Raw genomic sequence first — 24,471 nt, 5'->3', positions numbered from 1 at the left:
TGTGCTGTCAGTTCTGTGAAACAAATTTTGTGCTATGCGAGATGCTAACATGGACAGCAACATTTCTGGGCATGTGCTGCACTCCAGTGCCTGCAATCTGACCACGTGCTTACCTGTAGCAAGCATCAGAAAACCTTCCTGTGGGTCTGGTGTGGAAAACGAAGACTACGCTGGAGAGGTCAGTAACATCACTGAAGTTTTATGCAGGAGTACTGCTTTGGTTTGGAATAGTCATTCTTCTTCATTATTATTGTTCACTCATTCTTCTATTGTGAAGGGATTTATCTCAGCCCAAATCAGTGCAGCAGGGAATATGGTTTGCCATTGATTATACTCCAGGGATAAAATAAGTTCCCACTGAAGTGAATAATAAAATTTCCTCCACCTCAGATGAAATTTGATCTTCCCTGTATCTTTAATAATTACCACATGATATGATGACTCTTGTTAAATGATAAATTAGAATAATGATTTTAATTTTAAAAGTCTTATCATATTTACATTTATTCTGTTGGTGGGATTGGTGATACACTGAAGATCTAAACATGTTCAGGTATGACCTTTAAAACAGAATTAATTTAATCACTTAGTAACAGTGTATATGCTGATAGACTCATTTGCTTTAAAAGTGCCTCAGTCTCAAGGCTTAGCAGTCTGTTTATAAAACACATGTCTAGATCACTTCAAACTTAGATTTATTAATCTTTCTAAGTAATTGTGAGCAGGTTTCTAAGCATATTTAAGCATCTAAAGGTTCAAATGGACTTTTGTATGAAAATGAAGTGATTATCTCCTGTTACTACTTTGAGTGACTGAAGAAACTGGGCTAGTTTAGTCTGGGGAAGAGGAAGCTGAGGGAAGACCTTATTGCTCTCTTCCAATACCTGAAAGGTGATTGCAGCGAGAGTGGGGTTGGTCTCTTCTCACTGGTGACAAGTGACAGGACAAGGGGAAATGGCCTCAAGTTGCACCAGGGGAGGTTTAGGTTGGATATCAGGAAAAACTTCTTTACAGAAAGGGTTGTTAAGCACTGGAACAGGCTCCCCAGAGAGGTGGTTGAGTCACCATCCCTGAATGTGTTTAAAATCCGCTTGGATGTGGTGCTCAGGGACATGATTTAGCAGTGGGTTGTTAGGGTAGTATGGTTAGGTTGTGGTTGGACTTGATGATCTTGAAGGTCTTTTCCAACCTGAGCAATTCTATGATTCTACTAAGCGCCTTTTTTGCCTGTGTTGTAAATAACAAGGCTGCTATAAACACATTAAAATTTCTGGATTTCTTTATGTTTAACAAGCTGTGAAGTTCTGCTCTGTGCTTCAGAAAATCGGTGGGAGAATTAATACATTGAAGAAATAAATTAGCTCCCTGAAGTATAGTAGGGTCCTTGGTGATAGAAAATGTCAGGCCTTCAGCCTGCTGACCTGAAGCCTGGGCTTGTGCTTGCTGGCAAAGGCTGATCTTTCTAAAATGTCGGCATGTTCCACAATTCCAAACAGGCTCTGGTGACCTGGACTGCACCCTGGGGACCAGGCATCCTGTGACTTGCTGGGCATCAGAAAACCTGGAGAAGGAAAGGCTTAGAAACATAGGAGAGCAAAAAGATAAGAAGTTAATGCTTGTGTGATTCTGGAGTCAAACTTGATGAGGTTTTTCTTGTTGTTTCTGCCTACTGTAACCATCTCAAGTAGGATATATTTGTGCAAGAAAAAGTGAAAGGATGGCAAGGATAATTTATTTATTGGCTTCTGTAAAATAGGTGATTAAATAATTTATGAACCACAGCTGGCAGAAAAGCTGGTTGGAAATGGTGGTTGTTTCTTCCCCTGGTTGTGCTGCTGTTCTCTGCAAAGGACATGGTATTGAGGCTGAGCTCAAGACCCACCTAGGTCTGACAGACATTGGCTGCTTTGAGGCCATATTTCTTTCTTCCCTGGGTGAAATGAACTCCTATGGCCTCCTGCAAGCACCCTGAGCTTCCTCTAGCCCTACTCGGCCGTTCCTTCTTACAGCCCTTCTGTTGTGAGGGCCTCACCCACTGCTCTGGGGTGCTGGCAACTGCAGGTGGGCAGATTTTACTCCCCCTTCTGGAAGCTTCCTGTTTACTTTTACACAATGTATTTCTCAGTTTGTACATTCCCCTACATGTTATCTTTTTCTTTCTTTCTTGGGAGTCAGGAAGATGACTTGCCTTTCATGAACGTCATGGGGGAGCTGATGGTCTGACTAGGACAGACAAATTATACTGAACAAGTGTGAGAGGACCCAAGTTACAGACAGTGTTGTAAAGTTATTTGGAAACAAGATGGTTGTGGCTGGAATGATGAAAATGTCACATGCTAAATGGGTTAAGCCTTTTTCATCTGTGCAGCCCTGAAAAGTAAAAAGGAAACAGGAAAGAGTGGAGCTGGCTATGTGACTCTAAGCTTTGCAATAGAATTTTCTATTCAGTCACTGAAAACTAAAGTTTATCTCAGAATTGGCTATTAAACTTGAGCATTCATACCCTCCCACTCTCATTTGCCTATACTGATACCTAGTTTCATCACTGTTGGTCACGCAGTTATCAACCAAGCTCTAAGAACTGCAAGTGTAGAGAATAGAGAGTTTCAGAGAGCTGAATTGCATCCAGATATGTCTGTACATACTCCTCAGCTGGAGCACACAGCTACATGCTGCAACCAGATACATCTTTATTACTGTAGGAAAACACCCAGCAGCACTACAGCTTGGTGTCAATATTAAACCTCTGTAAGTCCCAGAGTCCCTCTAATTTTCTGACTGCAGGGAAGCTTTTATTCTCTGCTGCAAGATTTCTAGGAATCTACTTGTCAGTGGCTGTTAGCAGGTTAGCTGTATCTGTTGTACTTCTGCCTGAATCCTTTTTCTTACCTATCATCAGTGGTTGGCAGAGTTTTTGGATACCTTCTAATAGTGGCAATACAGTTACAGCTTGCCAGGATGTATTCCTATCAAGCAGAAATATCCATATTCCTGTTGAAGTCTGTAATTGAATGTTGGTATAAATTAAAGAAGGATTTAGATGTTGTTGTTATTTCCTTTTGTTTTCTTTTTCAAGAATCTGTTGTCACAAGAAAGTTATAAATCCATTTACCTAGATATATAACTAGGTGGCTTCACATCCTATGATAAGAGGTATTTAGGTGGTTAAAACATTGTTATTCTAAGAGTGTTTCATATAGCAAGATCTTAATTTTTTTTCTTCTAGTTGTAAAAGTACTTCCTACCTTCAGAATGCATTTCAGATGTTAAGTCAAACTGGAGAAAAAAACACATTTTACATTACATTTTTGGCTTACAAATGTTATCTTTAAAAACCACTGTCTTAGAAAGTCGTGATATAGAAAGAACAAGGATATAGGCCACATAAAAGAAAAAGAAAAAAAAAGAAAAAACAGAATAAGCAAATCTCTCTTTTTTTTGTAGTGATTAATGGGATAAAGTAATGGAATTCAACTATGCAAGATTAACTCCAGGCAGCTTAATTGGCAGTGTAATATGTATTTTTCCCTCTCTTCCAGACCAATTTCTCCTGTGATCCCATGACACGTACAAGTTAGTAGCCTGCTGATGTAGTGTGAACACTGCTTTATTATTCAGCAGTAGCATTTGCTGTTGACTGTGGGCCACAGGCCCATTTGTTTGGGGCAGCTGGTATAAGAAATGACATTCCAGTTAAACTGTAAGCCTCGCTGCTAACATTAAGGACAAACAAAAGAAATTGGTTCAGCTATGTGAAATCACTTAAGAATACACCTTTTAGTTTCTCTTCAGCAGAGCTTTTATCATTGCTTTCCAAGTCTGGCTTCTTCAGGTCCATGCATAACTCTTGTTTTGAATTCTCCTCTGTTGCACATGATTGGGAAATCATAGCATCAATCATCATGGTGAGATGGACTCTCAGAGGCTTGCACTGCTTGTGTCCAAGGGCTGGCAGGACAAAGGAGAGAAGGAAAAAGTATATATTGCTATAGGCTGGAATTATGTATATCTTTGGTTGTTGAATCATCAGAGCATGGATACAATATTTCTTGGCTACTACTGCCAGCCTGGGAGCAAAAGCATTAGAAGAAATCTAGATTTTTCTGAGTCTCTGGGATCTAGAGGGTACAAAAATGTATTTTAACCAACTTTGGAAGTGAAATAATGAAATGTCAGTGCTAATGCCCTCATCTTTCAGATTATTTATTGAAGACAATGTAACATCTTATGTAAATTGTGGGCTAATATCATAAAGAGGCAGATCAGTTCAGCTTTTTAATGCCTTAGTAATCATAAAATGGCACTCTCCAGAAAAGTAGTTGTATTTATATATAATTAAAGTATCTGCTCCAGCTACAGGCTATTTTATTATATAATGCTTTAATACATTTAATGGGAAGTGATAAAATATTAGAATTTTATCTTTTCTAAGTGACATAGTCCCTCTTTTGTGAACATATGATATCTTAAAAGCTGCTTTTTCTGATTTTTTTTTCAGAACAGTATTCTCTCTGAGAGCTGAATTGTATGGGTTGTTGATAAGCAAAAAAAAAAAAATCTAAATATTTCGATTGATAAAGAATCTAAAAGTGGATTTTAATTAAAAGTTGACAATCTTAAGAAATGATAAGCTGACTTGATGCTTGACTTTCTGGTTCTGTAGCAACTTTCTTGAGAAATTCTATCCTTTGTAATCAGGATGAGAGCCAGTTTGACATCACACTGTGTATTTTTGTCTGCCAAGAAACAGTGAGGTCAGGGAGTGAAGTGACATTGGCAGAAGTTTAAGAGAATATTATTATTGTATTGTGTTAAGTTTTTACAGACTGAAATTTGAATAAAAATTCAGTAGGGATCGTTCCTGACTACAGTGTATGGCAGGATAGTGGGAAAAAGTGATTTTAAAATGGTAGAAAAGGTCAGTGCTAATTGTACTCTAGAGCACGTGAGGTTCTTGTAAAATGCTGAAGCTTTCCCTGTTTGTTTGTTGTTTTTTTTTTTCCTTTCTTAAGACAAGTTTTAAGTGCAGTTTTAAGTTCAGCCTAGCAGGCAGCTAAGAACCACACAGCCATTCACTCATTGAAGCCTGCAAGCAGGACTGGGGAGGGCGAAGTAAAATTCATGGGTTGAGATAAGGACAGTTTAATAGGAAAGAAAAAGGGGGGGGAAATATACAAAGCAAGTAATGTATGTGGTTGCTCTGAAAATAATGCTTCCTATTTTCATGGCAACAACAACAGATACAAAGAGCTCAGTAACAGTATTTGGTGGAGCAAATTCTTTCTAGACACACTTGAAAGATGACATTTTGGTTCAGTTCTGTTGACTCCCTCTTTGTGAAGCCATTAAGGCTAAGGAAGAAAGAGTGAATTAAAAATAACATTGTCCTTTTGAGTTTGGTAAGGTTCTACATGCACCTTGGTTTGCAGCATAACTCTGCATCAGAACTTAGTGTTGATGGCTTCCTAGTCTTTGAGCTATTTCAAATTTGCTATTATTTGCTTGACTTCGTAAGTGGGTTTATTTCTAGAGTGCCTTGAATAACCCCGTATCTGGATAAGGGCTTCTTAACATTAGTGAAAAGTTAACTTTTGATTACTATGCAAAATATTCTTTAATTGTGTTGTTTCTCAGAAGGTTACTAATTGGCCAATAATGCGGATATTATGATAGAGGTCTATTATAGACCATTCAACCAGGATGAAGAAGTAGGTGAAGTTCTATAAGTAGCTGAGAGAAGTCTCAATATCACTAGCCCTTGTTCTCATGGGGGACTTGAACTTCTCAGATGTCTGCTGGAAATAAAATACAGCAGATTGCAAACCAGAGAAGGTGCCCTCTTTGACCTGATATTTGCAAACACAGTAGGGCTTTTGTGTGATGTAAGGATTAGGGGCTGCCTTAGGCTTAGATAGCACAAATGATGGAGGCTTTGGACCCTGAAGAAGTAAGGAAGGCAGTTAGGAGAACTTAGCTTTCCAGAGGGTAGACTTTGGCCTATTTAGAGACTTGGTTGACAGAGTGCCACAAGAGGTGGCTCTAAAAGGCAGAGGAATCCAGGTAGGCCAGACCATCTTCAAGAATGAAATATTCAAGGTGCAGGAGCAGGCTGTCCCTACGTGCCAAAGGTTGAGCCAGTGTGGGGGAAAACTACACACTGAACTTAGGAACTGTGGGAGAAGGAGAGACAGCTCAGAGAGACTATTGAGCTGTTGTCAAGCTGTGCAGGGAGAAAATCAGAAGGACCAAAGCCGACTAGAACTCAGTTTGGCTAGTGCAGTACATGACAGTTAAAAATGTTTTTATAAATACATTAACAGCAAAAGAAGAACTAGAAAAAAAAAATCTTCATTGGGTGTGAAGGGAAATGTGAAGATAAAAGGTTGTTACTGTTTTTTGCCCTTATTAGTTAGGCCAGTTGTTCTCAAGTTATCCATCACCATGAGTAGGAAGACCGATGGGATGAAGCACCTATAATGCAATGGGAAACTGCAGGTGACTTGCTGTGAACGTTCATAAGTCTGCAGGGCTGGATGGGATTCATCCAACAGTACTGAAGAATCTGGCAGAAGTGCTCACCAGACCACTTTTAATCATTTTCCAACTGCTGAAACAAACAAACCCCACCGTTCTAACATGGCAGCCTTAGAAATACAGGTTTCTGACTAGATGATTTAAGAATTTAAACAGATATCCCAGCAAAGGTTTTATGAGTTCCTTTTCAGAAGTTTTTTCTAAGTTTTCCTTTCCACAAGTGAAGTCTAGAAAAGTACATGGAAGAACTGGTCTTTCACAAAGGGAAATAAATATTTGCTTGCATATCCACAGTTCTGAGAATTTTGGTTTACAACCACAGCAAAGATTGAGATTTCTTTCATCTAGAAAAACAACAACATACACTGAAACACAATTGTGAGGTTATTTACAGTATGTGAAATATGTTCAAATACTATATAGTATTGGATCTGTCTGCTTTTGTTTTGATATTTCTGATAAGTGGACTTGTTAAAGACTAATTTCTGTATTTGTTGGCTTATTCCTTATTTTTCACTTGTGAAAAAAATTAAATCATTTTTGTAGATGATAATTTTAAGATTTTTTTGAAATATAACTAAGCAAGTGCTGAGTGGTTATGTCTCATTTCAAGGTCATCAAATGTGTCTTGAGGAAATAAACAAAATGGGAAGCTATGTAATCGGTGGTAAGAAAGTTATTTTCTCACAAAATATTATTAAGCTTTATAGTATTGCATGTCCAGTGTTCTACTCTGTACTATATTAAGCTATCAGTATTAGTAACAATGCTAGATAACAGTGAGCTAGATAACAGTTCTATTGCAGGTATTAGGTTTTAGAAAGATAGTAATTATTATATAGTTGGTAAAGTTTTCCAATCTGTTCAGGTCTGAGAAAAAAAAGAACTATTTTAAAAAGATTTTCTGAAAAATCCAGAAAGAAATAGCAATAAATCATTCATTAAATGTGAAAGAGCCAAATATGCTTCAGTTCCTTTTTTTTTTCTTCCAGAAATACTGAGTGAACCTAAGAAAGCCTACAGTCAAAATCCCCATTAAAATAGGAAAACCATCTCACGCACATCAGCATTCAGTGATGTACAGAAAGTGAAAGAGCCTTTTAAAAGCATCCAAGTACAAATCACAGTTTGCTTCCTAGAATACTTTCTGGCTTTTACAATATAAGATTCTAAAAAGGAAACAGACAGGAGTCTGTTGCTGAAATGATGAGAGCTCATAAAGAGGCTAGTATGAATACCATAATAGCCCTAAAGGTGAATTATTTTTAGCTAGCATTGTGGACACTATGTATAGGTAGATTTTTAGTTTAAATTACACATGGTGAAACATAAAGACTGTGAGGGAGTCCTTTTCCTCACCATGACGTTGTCTACATGCCCCTGATCCTCCAGAATCTCTCCACAAGTCTACAAGTTTTAGGATTAGTGATGCATTTTGCAAAGCTGCTATGTCAGGATGAATATTCTTTTTTGTTCCGTCTGGTCCTGACTAATCCCAAGCCTGATGATGAGAGCGATAATCAACTTCACATGCCCAAGCAAACACCTCAGGTTTCCATCTGTTTCTTACACGTGCTTGTTGGGCCTGTGTTCTCCTGGCACATGTCTGCATATGCACCAGCAGAAACTTCCCCTTGCTCTTAATGGACAAAGCTGTGCAGGCTCTTCCTGTAGAGGAGTGAAGGAGGTGAAGGCAATTTTTTCCAGTCATGTGGAATTGCCCCTTTTTCCCCCATCAAGTGATGGGTAGCTGCTGTGTTTCCCTGCTTGTCTGTCAGCCAGGAGGTCCCTGGTAAAAGGGATCCCTTACTGATCTGATCCATTGCATGGCCCTGAGCCCTCATTATCTCACCGCTTTAGATCAGCAGCAGTGGCAGGTGGAGGAGGAATTAATGTGAATGCCTCCTATCCTCCACCCAGGTATAGACTGTCATTTAGATGTCTCAGTTTTAGGCACTGTGGAACTGGAAGCTCAGGTGATCTGCAGAAAAAATAGGCTGACAGGATTCTCTACAAAGGTGTTTCCTCTACTGGATTGTTATCTGGCTGGGAGGAATCTACTGTGAAGTTTTGAGTCATACTTGTGGTTTTTTATTCTGTTCTGCTGAAGGATTTCAAGGTTGAGTGGAGCCCTTGGCATTGGTTTAGAGAAAGAATGGCTGATACTCTGTGAAATTGTGAATAATTGAAAGCATCTGTGGTAGAAGAGGGGAAAAAAAAAAAAAAAAAAAAAAAAAGTCAGAAGCTATTTGCTCTGACCGGAGTTTCAGGAGTAGTTATTGCCTAGATCCTCATGCTAAGAAAGCAGCGCTTAGGGTCGGACGCAATTTCTGAACATCCAGTCGAATGGAACCTGGCTTAATCATAGTCTTTACTACACAAATTAAAAATAGAGTAATAATTATAAACAAACTAATAAATAATTAGAGAAGGTACTAGTTAAGATCATAAGACCATACTCAAAGAAGGCAGGAGGTGTCTTTTTCCTGTTTGTTTGTTTGTTTGCTTGTTTTCCAGGAATAGCATTTATCATGTATTTGATTATGTGTGATCCGGGCAGAAATTCAGAGTAAGTCTGAAATACATTGTAACATTATTCTACCTTTGCCCAGACCATGGATGTGTCTTGTAGGATTATTGAGACAGACAGTTGTCACATGGCAAAAATGTATTTTTCTAGTATTTCATTCTCATGGTTAGATTAGAAAAACAATCATTAGGTCATTAGGGCTTCACCCCGTATTTACATGATTTAGCCATAGGAGGCCCAGTATGAATTTTTATAATACAGTGAAGTGCATCTGGGGCAGCTCATTGTTTTCTGTTGTGCTCTGTGATAGAACTACTTCTATGAGGGGTTTATAGGACTTTCTGCAGAGACATCACCCTTTACAATGTTCTTGATCTTGGATCAGAAAATTACAGTTCATTATGTATGTCTTATTGTACAGTGCCTCTCAGGATTGTTTTGATAGCTGGATATGATGACTGCTCTTGATAGTGTAGCTACAAAATCTTTCAAACTTTTCCCTGCTTCTTCCTTTTTTTATTTTTTTATTTTTAAATTAACATGGTAGGCTCAAAGTGGGCTTAGTGCTGTAGTCTTCTGGGACAGGAGCGGGTGAGAACTGAATTGTGAAAGTTGGCTTCTATTCCTGAGGCAGCAGAAGATTAAATATCACAGAGATAGCGTTATTGAGCTCTGTTTGTGTGGCAAGCCGACTTGTTCTTACTTTTAAGAAAGAATAACACAAAAATGACGTGCCTCTAGTGTTCCTCTTGGTACCTCCTAGGGTTGATTGAGGCTAGGCTTACATACCAGGGGCTGCTGTGGAGCCCCACTTCTCTCACAAACAACTTTTGAAAGTACAGTGTGGCTTTTGTTTAGGATGTCTCCCTTTTACACTGGATTGGTGAGGGTCTGACTTGTGAACAAGTACATGGGTGGCAGAGGAACTGGTTTTTATGTTAGTGCAGAGTTGAAGTGAAGCCATGATACATGCCAGAACTCAAAATTTGGAAGTTTTTCTCAGTGTAGTAACATAAAGGAAGCCAATGTATCAAAAATATTAGTTCATTAGGAATGCTGGGTTACTTATGTTAGTTGGTCAGTCATGAATAAGTCACTAACCTTCCTGCAGATATATTATCAGGGATGAAGTAATGCTGTAAATAAGTACAGACTATGAGAAGAAGCAAGAATTTAAATGAGATGATTCCAACACATTAAATATCCAAGTGATAAGCATAGTGTTATACTGTGAATCTTCATAATACAAGTTCTGTAACTTTAGTCACGCATTGCTGTTACAGCTGTGTTGTTCAAGGGATTGTTTTAAAATAAAATTAAAGTACAATCCTTCTACTATACTGATCCAACAGAAGAAATCCAAGGTGAATGCTTAAAAAGTTAATTAAATGCACAGGATATTAATACTTCAAAGTATTTAGCTTTTGAGAGATTGTAGATGGATACACGTACAGACATCTTACAGTTATGAAGATTTCTATCAGAAACTCTGTGACTGACTTCAGCTTTTGCTGGAGTCTGTGAGCTCACAAATGCTCATCAACTCAAAGCAACACTTGGAGAAAATAGGGCCATGGGAGAAAGATGAATACTTTTGAAGCTGTGTGTTGAAAGGGAGCTTCCAGTGGGAGCTTCTGGATTGGCAAATTTTTGGAAGATATGCCCCAATTTGATAAATGATATTAGAGCTCAGATCACCAAAGCAATTGGTAACAAATTGACAGATCATAGTTATCCCCACATTCTAAAGGTCTTAAGGTTAAAAAAGCTCATTTGATAAATGTAGTGTAAAATTTCTCCCTTAAAACTGCAGTGATACCAGGAGCTTGGAAGGTGTTTGTGCTTGGTTTTGTGATTTACTTCAGTGTTTTGGAAGGGGCTGTAGAATGGAGAGTAAATAATCAGGTAATAAAAATCACCAATTTGTTATGTTACATGAGAATTTAAAGACAGGAACTCAGTGTTCATTGTAAAGGCTTCTTTTGAGAGTGACTTAGAATTCATCTCCAGATTCATATGCTCGAAATTCAAATTTTGGTATGCCCATGGAGTGACATGTTCATGTTCCAAATCACAGTCAGTGGAGACCTAATCAAAATGGGTAGAAAGACTGCAAATGCACATGACTACTTTAGAATAGAACTAAATCTAGCTCTTCAATGAGAGCCTGCATGCCAGATGTGCTCTTCAGCTTCTTCCTGAAATCACCTACATCAGAGTTTCTTCAGGGCCTGTCCATATACGCCATATCCTGAGTGCACGCCCAAACTTGTGTCTCAACAGAGTCATGGGACTGGAGGAATTTCAGAGGATGACAATGAGAATGACAAAGCCTATGGAAACCATCACTGCAAGAGTGAGAGGGCATCAAACAAAAAGTGGCAGGTGTCCATGATACCTTTGTTATGCTAGTATCAATCAGTAAAAGTGAAAACAGTGGAACAAGAGCTACCATGCCTTAAAAATAAACTAATTAAATGCCTTCCCTTCCTGCCTAGTAACAGATTTGGCTGACCTAGGTAAGAGGAATGGGTGTGTGGAATCAACTCAGAGGGTTTATCACTACTCTTCACCCTTCTCCTAACAGGAAGGGAAAAAGATGATGAATGGGTTGTGAAAGTGAGGAAGAGTTATAAACTCTGTATTATGGCTTCTCCATCTGGCTCCTTTGGACTCCAGTCCCAAGGGGTCAACCAGGACTCATCAGTCCAGAGCTATGTAGAGAGATCATGTTGCAAGGATACCTGCTGCCTGAGGTTGCGGAGAGCAAGAATTGGAGACAACTATGACAAAGGCTGTCCAGGTTTCTGCCTTCTTCATATCATTAGGAACAAAAATTGGAAAGTTTCATGGTCGCTACTGTTTTTAATCATGGTTTAAAATCTGTCAGTAGATTAAGCGTTCTTGGGCAAGGGAGTGGAGACTGCTCCAGTGATTAAGCAGGCTTGACTCTGTGTCCATCATCATTCCTAAGGAAAGAAGAATTTTTGTATCCTATGTCTGCAGAGAAGGATGAACATAATCCTAGTGTCTGTCTTTAGGATGGGTAGGCACTGTATTCCTCTGTAGCAAGTGTTATGCCTTACTAGACACTATGTACACTAAATGTAGTTGGGGCATTCCATTTTAGTTAAGTGCTCTCTGACTTGCCTGCCCAAGGAATATCTAAATCAGGCAGGTTTTGCCCTGTGCTTCATTTTTGCTGCCATGTAGCCTTCTATGAGCCCATGGAGGAGGCAGAGATGAACCCAAATGAAAAACTAGCCACTAGCATTAAGGTGATCTAGTTTACTTGCGTTGGCTAGGAGCAATTGTGATGCGAAGGAGGACTGATTACAGGAGGGTGGGAATGCTGCTTTGTGTCAGTGCCACTTAAAGTTGTTTGAAAATTGCAGCCTGGGAGCTTCATTTCCACTAGTTCAGGGAAACATTGGATTTGTAACAAAATTTACAGGCTTGGGCCCCTAAAGTGGTGTAATTAAATAGTCTGTCAAGATTTCTGTAGCAAAGACCTATTGAGAGGAATCTCCAGTTTCTAGTTTAAAAAATAAGTTCTGGACAAAATTGCATGGTTATTGTCTGAATCTGTAGATACGAGTTTACGTTTTTTTTTTTATTATTATTATTAAATTTATTCAATTTTCTGTAAAATTTAAACATTTGATTTTTTTTTAATTCTTTAAAAAAATAACATTGCTTTCTGCTTTCTTTTTAAGGCTATCTACGATGCCATGGACATTAGGCTCTAATAGTACACTTTAGATATTGAAACTGTTCTAATTTTGATTTTTAAAAAGAGATGGGTACTGTTTACAGGCTGTCACTTCCTGTTTGCACCATGGTTTGTGCTGAGTATGTTCTGAATATTGTGTAAGTTGCATACTGCTGATGTCAAGTACAGAAGACTTGACATATGAACATATTTTTCAGCTGTGCCTCAAGCATGGGGTAGCAAATAGGCTGACCTTAAGACCTTTGCTGTGGTGTAGCTATTATATTCCCAGTATGACACTGCCTCCACGCAGCACATTGATTTCTTATGTGCTACTTGAAGTATTTAATGAATTGATTGTTCAGTGTGAAGCAGTTTGAAGTGATCTGTTTTTTTACTTTTACCACAAGATATCAAAAGAAGGCTGATGCGATGTCATAGCTATCACTGCCTTGCTTTCAGAGCTCTACTGGCATGGTACTGGGTTAGGCTATCTCAATAAAGTTTTCTTCCTAGGAGCTGTGCAGTGGCATGTGCTGCAGCAGCAGGTGTGATTGCAGTGAGCGGGGATGGTGATGGACAACAAGTAGTGACACAGCAGTGCCAGGGCTTCCTCCAAGGGAGGCTTGCTGGAGTAGAAGTTGTATTTCTTGATCTTTCCACTTTTGGGAAACATCTGTCAGAGACCTGGGCCATCTTAATGTGGTTCTCCTCCTCTACCTGAGAGGGAGGGAATGGCAAATGGTGATCAGATAGCTGAGGGATTTATCCAAGATCATGTGCAGGGAGATAGGGTTTGTACTGGAATCTGCTGATGGTCTTCCATCAGTGAGGCACCCCCTTGACTTAAAGCCTGCCAAAATGTCTTTGTGCTCCCCCTGAGTGAAATGTCTGGCCTTCTTATGGTTTCCTGCAAGAGGCTTTGATATTCCTTGTAGCGCTGATCTCTTTCTTGCCATCTTTTGCCCCTAGCAGCGTCCATCGAACAGAATCCTTGCAGACAAACAGAATAGTATTCAACAAGCGTGTTGAATAATGAGATTTGTAGTCTCATTTTTTGAAACTGTGCTGTTTGAGATGCTGGGAATCACCAGTGCTAATCACCTTTGAGTTTCATGTATGCTGGAACAGAAAAAATCTTGTTTTATTGAGGTGGCGTGAGTGTGGATTATTGAATCGTACAAACAACTATGGCAAGCATTCTGTGGGTATTTGTTTTTCCCCTACCTTGAGCCACCTCAGTGTTTGCACTCATCTAATACCACATCTTAGGTGTATACAGGTAGATGGGCAGGTGAATACAATCAAATGCTGATTTCTTTCCCACTGATTATAAGAAAGTCTGGAGAACTAGAGCAGATATAGACATATCTATAGATAAGTAAGACAGTTAGTACCCATCATTATATGAAAGCTTCTGTCATCAATAACAATTCAAGGGCTCAAGGGAGGTTTTCAAGGGAATTAAATATAGTTTAAAATCCACTGAAGTTATAATTCATACAAAGATGAGCCCTTAGTTTGAATGCAGAAAGGAGTAGTATTGATCATCATTACTGTTGTGGACTCCTACACAATCTGTTGAAATTGAAGTTTGATGTGCTTTACATGGGAATTTAAATGTCCCTGTACCCTTTTTTCAGATGGAGTAACTGACACAGGGGTTGTAAAATGTATTTTAATTAATTTGAAAAGTACTAAATGTGTGGGTATGTCTTTATAATCCAGATAAAATAACTTACTTTCTACTTTTTTTTAGCCAACTGCAGTATTTCAGATCCAAAATGATCTTAAGTATAGTTTGAAGTCTAGAGAGATAGTTAAGCTGTCATTCTTAGATTGTAGGATGGCTTGTTTTCTCCCTCAGTCAAATCTAAAGAGAAGCATGAATGCTGAAGCTCAACTTTCCATAAATCTCTATGAGAAATTGTTGAAAATACTTATCTTCAAACCTTGTTTTCTTACTATAGATGCCTGTTTTTTAATTAATTCCTTTGATCAGGAATGGCTTAGTTACATTTATCCAAGGTAATGTAGTATATTTGACATTTATGTGTTTCGTTTACCATGAGTAACTGTCATTTTATTAAGATTTCTCGCATGTTCAAATATTAGTCTTAGGCCCTGCCCTATGGCAAATAGCAGTGTTTGAATATGCTAACAGAAATGTTTTTCTACTCCTAGAAGATAGAGTACTTAATGTAATTGGTAAATCAGATGATATCTAGCTCTTCATTGTAATGCTCTACTTTACATGTAAATTATGTTTTGAAGCACCCTATCTGTTCTCAGTAGTGATTAATCCTTGAAATAAAGGGGGAGGGGAAGTAGCTAGTTTGTTTTTAATGATGCATTCCTCCTTTGGGAAAGATTAACTATGTACAACTTTGTTGAGTTTAGCAATTTGCAATGAATTGTTGAGTTGTCCACAGAGACCAATTCTGTTCTTCCAGAAATGTGTTCACCAGGTTATATTACCTTCTGTTTCTCTACAGGAATGAAATTCTTACATCTCTATCTAAGACAATAGATAATACGTTCATTGCTAGTATTTGAATTTAACATAAATATAGTAAGTAAAACTAAGCAGTAATATATTTCATGGGCAGATGAAAGTTAGAGAGGGAGAAGATGGCTATTTCAAAACATAATCTTGTTTTGTGTCTTTTGTTTTGTACTTCTAGATTTTAGGTTGTATTTAATGTTCCTTGCTGATTCATCTTGGCTGTCTAAGACATGCTGTCAGCTGGTCTTTAGCATCTTTGGTTACTCTACCTTATTTTCCAGTTCCTTTCCTTTTTTGAATCATAAACAGCTATCCATCACTTTTATTAATTTTGCTAACAGACTTGTTTGTTGCCTTCTGTTCCCATAAGTCCCACAGCAGAAGTGTGAATATGTGGTAAAATCTAGCTTAACTCTTGCAAGTGAGGGGCAAAATACCAGTACGAATGTTTGGATTTCCTGTGGGAATCTATGGAGGATTCTTGCTAACTACCTTTTTTTTGTGTATGGAGTGAGTAGATCACACTCCACAGAATTTATCAGACCTGTGGAGAAATGCTGTCATTTGGGAGAGCTGTTGAATTTCTCTGAGTTAAGTGAACTCTGATACTGTATTTAAGATGGTCTGACTTGGTCCATGCTTGATAGTGGGATATTAGCAGAGAGTGCTTGAGCAGTGATATGTGACTGTGTGCTCAGAGATACTGCAGCCTTTCAGATGTTGTCCAGAGGAAGGGATCAATGGATAATGATCAGTGCAACAACATCTGCACGTTGAATCAGTTTAGTATCCATATACAAAAAGAAGTGTGGTGGTCTTTCATTCTGTCATAGGAAACAGCAATGCTAGCAGAGAGAACGGGTGCTGGTGTTCCTTCTTTTGCCTGTCGCTGGGCATTTGAACAGAAGATGGCAATGAATGGAAATGCTCCTCATCCAGTTTGTGCTGGAAGCTATTACAAATGAGTATTGTGGTTGTGGCACTGACAAGGTGTAATAGCTTTCACCTGCTAAGCATTTCAGTTCAAAGACCATTGGAAATGACAGGGTCTCTTTCCACTTCCTCAGAGAATATTACAAATATGAGTAGGCCTGCTAACCTGTTTTTGCTTGCCTGAATTCTGACTGTATATTTCACAACTTCGAAAGTATTCAGATGTCAAGTGAATGATGTGATATAAATGTAAAGGATAAATAGAACAGGCAAGTCACACGTTCTTTTCTTTCCTCCCTCCAATTGCAGCCACAGGAACAAGTCTTCAGGCTGGCCTCATCCGTCAGGGACCTGGAGCTTGAACCAGGGGACACCTTATGGATGGGAGATGACGGCAAACAGAGATGGAAGGGACTACTTCATCAAGTAAGTTGGTAGTGGGAGCTGTGCACACCACAGCATGGTGCTGCAGCACTACTCCTGACAGTACTTCCTTGGGATCCTAATTCCAATGTCAGCCTTACACGGTTCTTGTTTCACTGGTTTGTTTTATTGCACACTGATAGCCTTGACTGTATTTCACTGAGCCTTGTCTTTTATTAAGCAATGTTTTGGTACTTGGTTATTCAATTTACCCAAGCAAACACTGATATAAGGACCTGTAATTCACTTTGCAACAAATTGCAACAAATGTCATTAACAAAAAATAGAAATAAAAATGCCATGTTTAAAGAGTGAGAAAAAAAGGTCAGTTTTGACTAGGATTAACTACTCTCCTCCATGTGAGCTCTCATAGCTTGTCTAATATACTCATTATACTAGTAATAAGAAAGTGCTTATTTTGATCCTATATAGTTAGTATTCTAATTCTTACGTTATCCATGGTCCTTTAACTCTGGATTTAAAGGTTTACAAAATAAATGTTGATGTGATTTCATCATAAACAAAATGGGATTTCCTTTTCCCAGTAAAAACTGTACAGAATTATTCTTTAAAATTACTTAAATGGCTTGGATAAAATACAGTTTGCTCTTCAAGTACTTTTATGTGGCTTTGGAAATCCTTTGCTAAGAACAAGAGGCAGTAAGTTAGCAGAATGACTGCTTGGCGCTGCAGTGCTAGTTACTTTCGCTTACGTATCATTTTAAGGCCAGTGTATAGATTCTGCTCGTGTGAAGGCATGTTTGTTGTTGTTTTTTTTCCCCCAATTATTATTTCATTTTTATCACTCTGATTAGAAAGTTGCAGATGCTTAAGAATTTCCTACTTGAGAATTACAGCTCTTTCTTTTAACTTAGTAAAAGGCTCAGACTTGCTTAAAATTCACCATTAAAAAGTCCTAAATTTTCTAAAGATCTTTAATCAAAAATAATTCTTCAGGGAAAGATCCCCTTTCCTTTCTTTTGCATTCCTCCCCCATTTGCCCAGTGTATGCCTCAGCTTCCCAGGAGGCAATTACTATTGAAGCCAAAGCAATACTTGTAGCTGTGCGGTAACCTGAAGGCAACCAGAGTAAGGCTTTCAGGGTTTAGAGAAATTTCAGACATGTCCAAATTGAAGCAAGTTGTCCGTGTTAATGAGGGCTCAAAGCTGACTTTGAAATGCCGCATTCCTCCTGTTAGAAGTGTTTTGCTCTGCTTGTTGTGAGACACAGGATGCAGTGCTGGGCAATGTGGTGCTGAATGCCAGGCACAATACAGCTATATTAGCATAGATTTTCTGCCTGAACTAATTAGGCTTGTCAAGAAGTATAGGTGAGCCTCAAAAGCACTGTGCTGATGGGACTGTGCTGCTTCTGTTACTCTAATTACTGAGGGAACCTGCACCACTAAAAATTGCAGATGTAGATGTGAGTAACTAAGAACTGCCTGGAGTGCAGTAGGTCTTTCTCAATATTGGAAACTACTCTTCAGCGGCTTAGATTTTTTTTTCTGCAGAATTTCAGTGTGTTCTCCTTTGCCTGACTGAGAATCGTCTGAACAATAATATCCAGCTTATGAGGACAGGCGCCACATTGGATTCCTCTTTTCTCACTTGTCACATAATAGGATGCTGTACTAGGCTAACTATAAACAGCTGTGGCTTTCAGAATGCAAAATGTTAATTATCATTAATTTTGTAATTTGTGAGCATTTTCTAACTTGCAGTTGATAATGATCATTTTGTTTGGGTTTTTGGATTGCCTTTTAGCACCTTGATGTGCCATAACCCTCTCTTAAATGCAGGAAAAATGAGTCTAGGAACAAGATTCCATAACAGGCAGTGCCAAATTATGCCAAAAGCAGTGTCAGGTTTGTTTTTGTTGGTGTTACTTTGGTTTTGTTTTCATTTTGTTTCTGTATTTCTGTGTTGTTGCAAGGTACTTGCTCACAATTCTGTTTGAGGCCCTAGGTTCCCGTTTATCTCTGGATGTGAATTGCAGGTACGACTCATAGAACTAAACTGACAGGATCTTAGCCTTGGTTTTCAAAAAGAATTTAATAAAAAAACATGCATTTAGCAAAATGACATTTGCTGTAGTTCATTTTCAGGGAGACTATGATATTGATAACAAAAAAACCCCTCTGCCTCTGAATACACTTCTTAACAGTCTGAATTTTCTGGAGTCAGGAAAAACTTATAAGCTTGATGGCAACTGTTACTTGATTAATTGCATGTTTTATGCTTAAAATACGTAACAAAAGCAGTGTAATACAAACATTACATGAATTAATTATGTGGTATAATTTCAGACATTTAACAAATAGAGTCATGCTCTTTCACAAATTTCAAGTGTTCTGAAACCAGTAATTGCTGTAAAAATACAACATACAATACGGGTAATCTTTCCTGAGCTTCAGATGCGAGGATTTTTGAGAAAGCATGGATCTTCTTACATATGCAGGTGGGTGACCATCATTCTGAAAATGCAGACTGATACCAGAAGAACTTTTCCGTGCAAGGGCTCTTCTTTGGCTTGCTAACTACAGCTGTACCGAAATCGTCACTTTTTCACCAAGCAGAGAAGGTCTAACTGCTAGCCTAGGTTTTACCTAACTTTTCAGACCTAGTTCCAGGTCAGGTCTGTAGGTGCAAGTATTTATTCCCTCTCACTTGTGACCATTTCTTCTCATGGTATCTCATTTTGGCCTAGATCATGCTAAAAAGCCTTACTTGCTTTGCAGATACCCACTAGAAGAGCTATGCATTGATCTTGATATTACTTTATTCTTATGTTCTTCATACATTTCTTTCTTCTGTATGCCACTTTTAATTCTCTTTTCAAAACTTAACAAATCAAAATGATGGATGCTTGCACTGCAAAATAACTTGTGGTACAGTAGTAGTGAGGGGCAAAGGGATGGTTTGAATTGCAAAGCACAGGTATGGAATTGCATCTGAATGTTCATGTCCTCGGCAAGGACATTAATCAAAGCATATTCAAATAACAAAAAAGATTGTAGGATGGCTATTTTGTACAAAAATGGCATCTGGGAATAAAATCTCTCCAGCTTAGAATGACAGAACAGCCGAGTTTGGAACTGACCTCAGAAGATCAAGTCCGGCCTTTCATGGGAAAAAGTGAGCTTAGATGAGATCATCTAGCATTCTGTCCAATCGCATCTTGAAAACCTCCAGTGATGGAGATTAAACCGCATCCATGGGGAGGTTGTTCCGGTCATTGACTGTTCTCACTGAAAAAATTCTTTCTGATATCAAGATGAAGCCTCTCCTGGTGCAACTTGAATCCATTGCCCCTTGTCTTCTCCATGTGGCTCAGTGTGAAGAGACATCCTCTGTCCTCTTTGTAGCAACCCTTCAAGTGCTGAATAAGGTGCTGAGGTCCCCTGAGCCTTCACTTCTCATGGGTATAAAGACCTACCTCCTTTGATCTTTCATCGTAAGGTTGCTTCTCCAGCCCTTAGAACAAATTGGACCCTCTCCAGTTTGTCCACATATTTTTTTTGAATTGCATGGGCACTACGTTCCATGTGTGATCTGACAAGTGCTGAGTAGTGTGGGATGATGACGTAGCTCTATCTCTGCTGATAAAGCTCCCATAGATGCAGCTCAGTGTCCAATTTGCATCCCATGGTCGCTGCTGACTCCTGTTCAGCTGTGGTCCCCCAGGACCCCCACGTCTCTTCCAGCAAGGCAGCTTCCAGCCACACAGATCCCAGCCTGTACCGGGCTCTTTGGGTGCACTGTCCCAAGAGCAGGGCCTGGCTCCTGTCTTTGTTAAGCTTCACACATCTCTTGCTTGCCCATTCCTCCAGCCTGGCCAAGTCTCTCTGTAAGGCGGCTCTCCCTTCTAATGTTAAGTAGACTGGGAAACTAGAAAGAATTCCTTTTCTGTACGAAGAGTCCCTTTTTGAAGGGAAATGTCCTCTCTTCCTTTTTCTTTGCATTAATATCCAGGGAAGGAGCTGAAGATGTAAAATTCTAGCTTCTATGCTATCACATATTTCTGTGTGTCACAGTTGCTCTTTTAGTAATGTCCAGAATCCCCAAGCGTTGCTTGTACAAAGCCAAGAATTTATCAGGCTTGCAGTGTCTCTTGAGATCTATTTGGGGATTTAGCATCAAATTTGTACCCATTTAAATTACCTTATGGCGATGTGTTGCAGTTGTCTATATTGAAAGCTGATGTACAGTTTTGTTAGTAAGGCTGAACATATTCCAACTATAATGAAGTCATCCTATCTGAAAAACAGGAGCTGTCATTGCAGTCTCCAATTATTTGTCCAAAGAAAAGCCCTGTTTGGTTTTCAGAACAACTACTTTTGCTACTACTAAATGAAACTATGTAAATGAAAACATTAAGTTCTCTTGCCTTCTTCTTTTGCCTCTGGATTTTAGGAATGAAATAGTGAGATGATTGTTGACAGTTATGTCAATAAAGGAAGAAGAAAGATCAGTAAGATAGTATATCAGATTGTCTCCAAGGGTTTTTATAGCCATACAGATTAAGAAATTGCATCACACTAAAGGAGAAAAAGCAATTCAAATCCTCTGCTTGGTTTTGATTAAAGATGTGTAAACCAGGTATTATAACAAAGAAATGTGCATGAGTTCTATACAAGCAAATAACATAATTCATAGCAACATTAACTGCTTTTTAGTTAAATAATTTACTTAGTGCCATATGTACGTATCCATTCAACTGCAAGCAGACATACTGTAATTTTGAAATTGTGGGAGGAACAGAGAATCCAGGAGAATCTCTATGTGAAATGAAAAGTAATTATATAGTGTCGGTGCAAATGCTTTAAGGCGTGAATGTGAAGAGATGTTTATTCTTTCTGCTGATGCAAATTTGGTTTCTTTCAAACCTATGAAAGCCTCTATGGCCTGAGCTCATCAGTGTAGCTCCCGGTGCCAGGCAGCACTTTGGTAAAACTGTGAGAAGAGTCTTTTATCACAATGTTTTGGAATGTCTCTATCAATTCATTATCTCTCTGTACAGATGGCACAACTGAGGTCATTTTGAAAACCTCTACAATACTTTTCTTAAGTTTAGGTCATGGTAAATTAAAGTTTCCAAACTTCACCCGTTCTCTTTAAACTTGCCACTTTTACTTGAAATAGCTTTATGAGATAAGTAATTCATTTTAGTATGGGAGAAGAGCAGTCATCTGGTATTCATCCAGCATATTTCTGTACAGCACAGGCTGTATTAAGCTAGCCCTTCAATGTAAAATAGTTTGCAGTGTATACATAACCATTTTCTAAACATTTATTACCCATGCTGTATGGTGTATAGCAATGAGAAATTTCTTTAACGCTAATACAAGCATGAATCTTAATAAGAATGTATTTGGTGTGATTGGAGGTTTCAAGGGGATATGCAAAGCAGGAGTACTTTGGCTGGTTTTGTCCATTTTGTTTAGCTTCATGGCAATTTCAGCTTGCCTAAGTTTCCACTGCTGTGATCCTACCAACTGTCTGACCTCCACATTTTCACCCTTTCCCTTGTGTCAGTTTTAATGCTCATCAGACCTGGAGAGGAGTTGATAGAGGGAAATAAACTGGCAAAAGCTAATAAAAAATCAATCCTACAGAGAAAGCAGTGAATTTTATGTCAGTTTAACCTCAGCTAGTCTTACGCATGGTCAGATAGAGTTGCAGAATAATTAAGAGTGGAAGAAACCTCTGGAAGTCAGCAGGTCCAACCTCCTACTCAGTGCATGGCGAATGCCAGAAGGTGACAGTGAAATACGTGGCTGATGTGAGGATAGAGTGGCAACAGGATTTGTTGCCTTAAGCTGCCCTGCAATGGCACACTAAGTTGCAGGCTGAAGAAACATTTGCTGCCATAGAAAGTCATGCCCTTTTTTTATTCCTATTTAACTCCTGAGGTATTCAGTCTTTTGATATTTTTGTGGATCTGTCATTCAAATAATTCTTGTTCTTTTGGTATAATGTGGTTGCTGTGCCAGTTGAAACATGGCAGTATGTATTTTGATATCCTGAGTGGCCGCTGTTGCTTTTTACTGGTGCTTTCGTATTTAGTAACTTCCAGGCTTCTTCCAGATGCCTCTGCAAACTTAATTCTTTTTTTCCTTAAGATACATTATTTTGCAGATAATGTTATCAGCTCCATGAATTTGGGACTGTGAAATCATTGCATTTTGGTTTTCCCTGCTTGGCTAATTTCTTCATTGACAAGGTTACTGTGAAATGCTTGAATAACAACTTTTGTCCTATACGTAAACTGTAGGTGACATGTTTGTGTTCTTTAGTAGCCAGTGCAGCTCATTATATCTCAAAGCATGCACCGTACAATATTTCTTTATCATAGAATCATAGAATCATTGAGGTTGGAAAAGACCACTAGTATCATCTAGTCCAGCCACAAAGGCGTAAGAGGATGTTCTCTTATACTCAAATACTTACTTATTTATTTAGTCTTTGTCTCACTCTTCCACTTCTTGCTCTGCTTCGAAGAGGACATTAATCCACATTTTCTGAATGGTGGAATTCTTCAATATATGTTGCATGTGTCCTCTCTATCCAGCCACTCCTCCCTGTACACACAGTTCTCAAAGCTGGCCAGCAGCGCGGGATGATGGAACACAGTCATTGATGATATTAATGACAATATCAATCAAGCATCCTGCTTATTAAGGATGCTAATTTATACCAGATGCAAAAATGAGGCTTGCAGCAGGCTAATCAATTTACTTCAAAATAAATAAGCACAGAAGAGGATCAGATCAAACCATTTACTTACTTCCCTCCCTCCCCCCTCTCCCCAGTATTGCTCATCCTACTCCAGCCTTCTCCATAAGTCTTCAGGTTGTATGTGCCTGTTGGTAGTTCAGTCCTTTCTCAGAGTATTTCTCTGGGTTTTTTTTTCTCTATTAGAAAAATTCTGATAACAGAGCATGTACAGTGTAGTGGAAGCCTTGATTGTGGTTATAGTGTTGTTCATCTTCCTGGGTCTTGAAAAGGCCGCTGCTATTTGTACCTCAAGTACATGAGACTGTAATAAATATTTAATTCCTCAGGAGCCACCTTCTAGCCTGGAGGTATGATGTTACAGCACTTTACTAAATACATTGCATTCAACCAGCTCTAGATTTAAAAAAAAAAAAAATACTGATTGGATTGGCTGGAGGATTTCTATGACATTTGCAAAAAAATGAGCAGCATCACTGCTGCTGTTCTGTCCCCCCAGGCTGGTGTGAGAGCACCTGCACTTAGGCAAGGTGTCAGAAAGAGGGTTTGTTTCCTTCTTGGTCTATTTTGGACTGGTGATTCGGATGCTGCAGTCCACATGCCAGGTTAATACCTTGATCCCAAGGCTGGCTGCAGAGTGCCTCTCCGAGCATCTCCTCTCCCAGGTGAGAGGCTGAGCAAACAAGCAGTGGCATTGCACTCTCTGGCCCACTTATTCCCACAGCCTTAAAAGGGACATCCAATGAGATTGAATGGCAGTCAGTCTAACAATGATAAAAATAGTGCAACCTATATAATTAGCAAATATAACTCCTAGCTACAGGTTACAGTAAAACCTAAAATGCTTAGTAGGATTCAAAACAGGATTAGAAATGTACATTTGTAATGAGTCCTCCACTGTTAAATTACATAGGATTAAAAAAAATTAGAGCAGATAGAAATTCTTATGTTTCAGACAAGCAGGTGAGTCAGCTGCTGACTGCCTAAGGCTAGGACGAAACTTCCTGTATTAATCAGGTTATTCTATAATTACAAGGTTTCTTGCACCTTCCTCTGAAGCGGGTACTGTCAGAGAAAGCATACCGGACCAGGCGG

General features: G+C 38.8%; 1 protein-coding gene across 4 annotated transcripts in view; it reads left to right on the top strand.

Moving 5' to 3' along the window:
• Positions 1-24,471, top strand: part of FRMPD4 (FERM and PDZ domain containing 4) — a 407,308-nt gene that overhangs the window by 267,530 nt on the left and 115,307 nt on the right. For all 4 annotated transcript variants that reach the window (XM_021410557.1, XM_021410555.1, XM_021410562.1 and 1 more), the window contains exon 2: positions 16,525-16,641. In XM_021410557.1, coding sequence (XP_021266232.1) covers positions 16,525-16,641 — 117 coding nt within the window. The remainder of the gene's footprint in view (positions 1-16,524; positions 16,642-24,471) is intronic.

Source organism: Numida meleagris, chromosome 1 (assembly GCF_002078875.1).
Source record: "Numida meleagris isolate 19003 breed g44 Domestic line chromosome 1, NumMel1.0, whole genome shotgun sequence".
Lineage (NCBI taxonomy): Eukaryota > Metazoa > Chordata > Aves > Galliformes > Numididae > Numida > Numida meleagris.
The sequence above is the reverse complement of the archived record's forward strand: the minus strand, read 5'-3'. Positions and strand labels throughout refer to the sequence as shown.